This window comes from Galleria mellonella, unplaced genomic scaffold (assembly GCF_026898425.1).
Source record: "Galleria mellonella isolate WM207_F2 unplaced genomic scaffold, CSIRO_AGI_GalMel_v1 utg55, whole genome shotgun sequence".
NCBI lineage: Eukaryota > Metazoa > Arthropoda > Insecta > Lepidoptera > Pyralidae > Galleria > Galleria mellonella.
Window position 1 is genome coordinate 2812615 of NW_026442115.1, and position 6437 is coordinate 2819051.

At 32.3% G+C, this 6437-nt stretch overlaps 1 protein-coding gene across 1 annotated transcript; it reads left to right on the forward strand.

The window, feature by feature from the left end:
* Positions 1-3378: 3378 nt before the first annotated feature.
* Positions 3379-4256, forward strand: LOC113521464 (uncharacterized). Its single transcript, XM_026906991.3, has one exon. It carries the CDS (start codon positions 3421-3423, stop codon positions 4084-4086), a length of 666 nt encoding a protein of 221 aa, XP_026762792.1. The 5' UTR covers positions 3379-3420; the 3' UTR covers positions 4087-4256.
* The last annotated feature ends 2181 nt before the right edge of the window (positions 4257-6437 follow it).

Consider the following 6437-nt stretch of genomic DNA (forward strand, 5'->3'; position numbering starts at 1 on the left):
CGGCTTATATACTCGCATTATAAGATTACCTATGGGCGATGCCGGAACAGTTCGTTGACTTTGTTGACATTGAAAGGACTACTTTTGCCTGAGAGAAAAGATCCTTAACTTGTATTCTTTTTGTTATAGTGGACATATTTAATAAATTAATCTGTTTATTTAGATAACATGTTTACATGTCAATACCAGGTTGCAATTTCATGCTCGGATGCGAATTGAAGTGTCATCAAATGACATATAAGCTAACTGTTCCTATAAATAATGGCGCGGGATTTTAGCATTATCGATATGAAAACTAAAATATGTAAAACTACAAAATTAGTTTATTATTGCATTATATTATGTTCAATAGATCTATTTTTAGAAACTGTGTTTCAGATAAATTATTAAAATTATAAATAAACTTCAAATGAAAATTACTTACAGAAAATAAAAAAAAATTGTAGATTGTTAGGTTCTAATATGATGATTATAGTAGAAAATATATATTTTATATATTTTAAGTCGTGCTTTACTTTTTATTTTTAATTTATATATTGAACAACAAAGGAAAATCTTAATCTAATCTTAATTCTCAGAATTATACTAATTGTCTGGTTGCTGACGATATGTCGAGAAATTATCCTTACTAATATTATAAATATGAAAGTGATTTTGTTTGTTACAGCGTCTTAACTGCTTTATTATTATGAAATTTGGTAAAATGTATTATACGGGATGGAGAAGGATATAGGCTACTTTTCATAAACATTTTATATTTCGCTCACGCGGACGAAGTCGCGTACAAAAGGTAGTAATATATAGATATATCAATTTAAATGTAGATAAGCCTATTAAAAACACGTTATTCTCTGTAGTTATTTAAATATTATCTATTGAATTACAATTTTAATCAGTATTGTGTTATTTTACTTGTTAATATAACTGGACTGATGTAGGTAATAAAACAGAACCATGATAAATAAAGGAATGATAAATATTGATAACTTGATTAGTGGTACTGTAACAGTATGTTTAGTAAATTTATAAGTTAGTGTCACCAGTTATTTTCCTTAGACAGGGACAGAGATATGAACTTAAGTTGATGCTGCAATTAGATATATTTTGCATTTTCATTTTTGGCCTTAATTCTTCATTTAATTTTAGATAACTCTAATGTTAATATATTAATAAAAATAATAAAATAATATTTTTTTAAAGTTATTTATTAATCTATAAAATTAATAAATAACTTTTAAAAAACTTCAAGGCAAGTAGTTTAGTGTAGCGTGATTAGATTAGTTGCAATTTCAGATTTGGGGCGTCTATCTCTATGTTTTATGGATAGTTATGTTAAATTATCTAAAAGAAATGTTGTTGAGTTATGATACGAAGTTTAAGTAAAATCTCTGATGAATAAGTGTATATATTTATCTATGATATTTATGAGGTGAGTCAGAAACTGCATGCCTATTTTTGTAGACAGCTTTATAATTAATTTCTTGGTGACATATAATATTGAATATTACCTCTAGTATGGTTTTGGTCTCCTGATATTTAATGTCTCCGCTTCTATATATCTACTTATGAGATACAAAACGCATAAGACGTTATCAAATAATTTTAAATGAATACAGTATAGATACAGTAGTTCTATGTCTGTAAACTATTTTTTTTTGATAGGCAAAAATAGAATGGTAACCCTGTCTTCGCTAACAGGTGGTATCAGAAAAAGGTGATGGTTGAAAATAAAAGCAGAGAATCTGACATGAAATTTTTTCAACAACAAACTTGATGACGATCACTTGACAACAACGAACAAAACACAAATGTGATGTTAAATTTACATGATGAATACCGTTTAAAAATATTAAAAAATTAAATTAATATTATTTCATGGTAGACCCTCAAGTTACTTAGTTCACCGTGACGAATTCCACAATGATTTCCATGGGAACCGCATGGAGGTCTATCTGACTGAATATATTACTTGCAATGGGGCTGTTAAGTCCCATTACTCACAAAACTCACAATCTTTTTTTCCCTTTTGTGTTCACTATTAATTTAGTCACGATTAGAGTCACTGCTATTTTTTGTGGTGCAAAATCTAAACGAAAATCAGTAACTCATAAAGATTTAGATTTTAGTTACATTTTTGGCGTCAAAATCGTTAGTATCATAAGTGTTTGCTGAGACTTATTTCTGAAAAGTGACACCTTTAAAGAGTGTACAATGTATACTGTGATGACAATGATTTATTGTTCACGTCTACAGGACACGATTACCTGTTTCCATCAAGTGGGCCGTCAGTTTTTCTCCTTTTCTAGTTATATTTATTATAAAGAAATGTAATAGTACTTGTAGTGAAAAGGGCAACTAAATTAATTTTTTCTTTGATAACTAATAATCGGAGCCATCTTTTTTATATTGAATCGATTTTAAAAAAAGAAGAGATTCTCAATTTGTGACTAACATGTTTATAGAATGGGCTACCACTTTCTTTCCCGTGAGTGTCGTAAGTGCCGTGAGTGACAAAGGGCAGGCGAGAGAGAGGCAGCAGCGTCCCTCCTAAAACATCTCCAAAGCCTAACTGTGGTTGCAAATCCGCCTTCCAAGCATCGCAACTACTGGCAAAACCTCCTAAAGGACAGGCTTATGTTCAGCAGTGGACAGGTAAATGCTGATATGACGATAATGTATACAATGAGTATATCACAGATTTGGCGTCAATTGTTACGATTAGCATCGAAGCGTGGATTCTATTTAACTTGAAAGAGTTGACCGTGTGAAATAGATTAGATGAAATATAATTAAAAAATGTTTTACAGTGTCAAGTTTACAGTCGAAAAAATATGTCTGTCTATCACATTTGCTATTATGGGCGGAGGCTACGTGGGTGCTCATTGTTTTATTAAAAACGACTTTTATTAATATAAAAAAAAAAAAACAAATTTTGGGGAAAATTTTAAATAATAAAAAGGACGTAACATTTAAATTTAATTTAAATAAGCAGCTTATAATCAAATACGCAAGCCACGGAGCTCTTATTTATACATTTTATGTATCTACCATGTCATATGTTACTTATCAACAATAACGTAGCAACACAGTTTACCAATTTATTTTTACTTTGTTTTTATTTATTGTTTTAGTAGCTTGATATAGATAAATAGTAATTACAGACTTGTTATTTTAATACCTACAGGTACCTCGTGTGAGAGCCTTTGTGTTTAATTGCAAGTTTATGAAAAGGGTACGACAGTGATGTACCTTACTGGGCTTCTGTACGGCCTCGCTAATTGTAAATGCCAGCTTCCTGGACAACTACCTTGCACCGGTTTTCAAAACGAGATCGCCCTTAGCTTTAGTGATTTCTTTGTATAAATACGGTACCAAGTATTGGAAGGGCATCAGTTGTTCTTTGAAACATCACAAACCACAATGTACAAGCTAGTAGTGTTGAGCGTTCTTCTCGCCTTGGCCGTTGCCGAGCCTGAGCCGAAGCCGGGCACCTTTATTGCACCTCTGCCGATCAGTCCGTACGCAAACGTTGTGGTGCCAGCATCTACGACGATCACAAAGCAAGCGAGCAGCATTCTACACCCATCGCCATTCGTCTACAACACGCCAGTGGCCCTCACGCATTTCATCAAGAAACGTTCTGCTCCCCTGACGTACATCGCGCCGTCCTACGCCGCACCTCTGGCGGCTACTTACAACGCGCCTATTGCTAGGCCACCTCTATTCGCATCACCGTTCGTGGCCCCACTGCCCTACGTAGCTGCAACACACTTGATCAAGAAGCGATCTGCTCCTTTCCTACCTACAACTTACATAACTCCCACAACCTATGCTGCGTCCACACCTCTGTTGGCATCTACTTACACAACCACACCTCTTCTTTCATCACCCCTGATTCCCTCCACTCCAATTATCTCCTCACCCGTTACGCATTTCATCAAAAAGCGCTCTGCTCCTTTTGTAAGCCTTACTCCAACTGCCTATTCACAGCAGTCCAGAATCGATCTCCAGTCTACCCCTGTCATTAATACTCAATATACTTATCCCCTGCCAGCTAGTCCTATTGCTTACTCCCACGTATTCTAAATATTGTATTAATATGAGAGTACTGAAAAGTCAGACAAATTGAAAATGTCGACATAAATGTAAATCCTAAATCCCCATCCACTTTCAACGGGTGTAATATGTTCCACCATGTATATATGTTTCAGATATAAATTAAATTTGGGAAAAATATATATATTATCATTTTACAACCTGGTTTTCTTTATACATACTGTTCTATATTCCACTAACAATAATATAGGTAGGTAGTTGGATAAATTATTTACAATGTATATGTATTTTGTAGAATTTAATAACAAATTCGAAACAATTGTTTCCATATTTCTTTGACCTGTATGAGTACTAATAATAGTATAATATTTTCTGTGCCTGAATTTTCTTTATTTATTCTAAAATGAGTAAAAGAAACTTTTATCGAGTATTTGATTGGCACTTTAGTAGGAATAGGACACTTTAAAAATAATTTGACTGTTCGTGAGTTCACAAAATATAATGTAGAATATAAAATAAAAATCATAACATTCTTTGAAAGTAATATTATGAATTTTACACTTCAATACATACATACTTGTGTCCTCCTTCAGAAACCGACCATGAACCAAATTTGAGGCCCATCCATTCGCTTGACAGCCGTGGGTGATGTCTTACTTATGTTGACGTCTAATATTATGTAATGAATTTTTCATTTCAGAAATCAGGTTATGGTAACTGTAATGTTAACCTATTTACTCATTCAATAGAACATATATAAAAAGCGTTGGGATTAGATACCAGGTATCTCTAATAATAAAGTATAATCTATTGCGTACGGTTTATTGCTGAATAAATGAAACTTAAAAACATTTAAAAAGATAAAATATTATTATAAAACACTTATATTCTACTGCATTATATTTATTAAAGTAATGATTAAATGTTAAAATTAGTGAGATCTTGTTAACGTATTTTATTATATTTATCATTAAGAAACAGTTTATATAGAAAGTGAGAAAAACTATATTATGTATGTAACTTTATATAATATTCATAGCACTCATAAAAATATTGCTTTATTTAAAATATCAAAAATCAAATTTTAAATATTAATTATAAATTCTAATAAAAGGTATATCAGTCATTTGCCATAAACTATAAATTTTTAGAAAAACAAATTAACAAACAATAAATTATTATAAAATAAACCATGTTTAACATTATTTCAGTATTATTATTATTATTTTTGAACCACTAAGAAACTTCCAATTCAGTTGCAGGTATTTCTGATGTAAATTCTTGTCTTTTGGCTTGAACTTGCTTATAAGCTGCCGTTGATGGCCTAGAACTGTGGTCTCGGTTTTCTTCAGCATCGCCTACTAGTATCACATCTTCATTTACTTTTATAGGTATTACATTATGTGACTTTAAGTGTTCATTATATTCGTAAGCTTCGTGCACTTTATCAATCGTAATTGGATGTTCTAGAGCTCTTGCCAAAGGGAGATTATGAAATATTGTTAAAGCAATTGGAGTTAGAAAAGTATTTGTCGTCAATGTGGGAGCGAAGGCAACCTCTTTGGTGATTTCCGTCTTTGGATGACTTGCATATATAACCGGACTGTAAATCACTGGTGTGGAAATGTAGCCAGGCGTGTGTTTGATATCGATTCGCGATTGGTGAGACACTGCACTTGGAGCCGCGTATATTATAGGCACATTACAATGAACTTTAGCAATCACATATATTATTAGAAGTAAACGAATCATTTTGAAGCGCACACTATTTGTAGTGTATCACGTGAAGGGCAGTAGAGTTTTATAGGCATGTAACGGTAGATGTAACATCGTGTCGGTGGCAACAAGTTCAAGTTCTCGGCCGTTGGTCTCCAACGGGTCGTTGCGTCATTGTATGCTCCAGGGCACTGGCCGGATTCGAGATGCGCTTATTATAAAAACGTCATTCATGAATATTAATGATGGATGCACTTAAACTTGTTTCTTAAAAGCAATTGAGTTTGATTGATGTTAGACTAAGAGAACAGGAATGACAATGTGTTACGAAATAATGTTGAAATACTTATAGTAGCTTTTGTAAACGATGCAGTAATAGAAATATTACAGAAATGTGGTTTCGGGTCTGACTATCCAATTTTGGAAAGAAACTTTCTTAAATTGGCTTATTATGTTTTATTTTGGAATGTAGTGAATCTCTGTGGTTCTGTGGCATATATTTTTATACTATTCAAGTTTATAATTAACGACTATATATTCTTTATTAGTTTTAATCCTATATATAATGTACATATGTGTTATTTGTATTAATCAGTGGATAATAGGAATAAAAATATTTTTTATTGAGAGTACAGCACGCAATCTATACATACTTACCATTTATT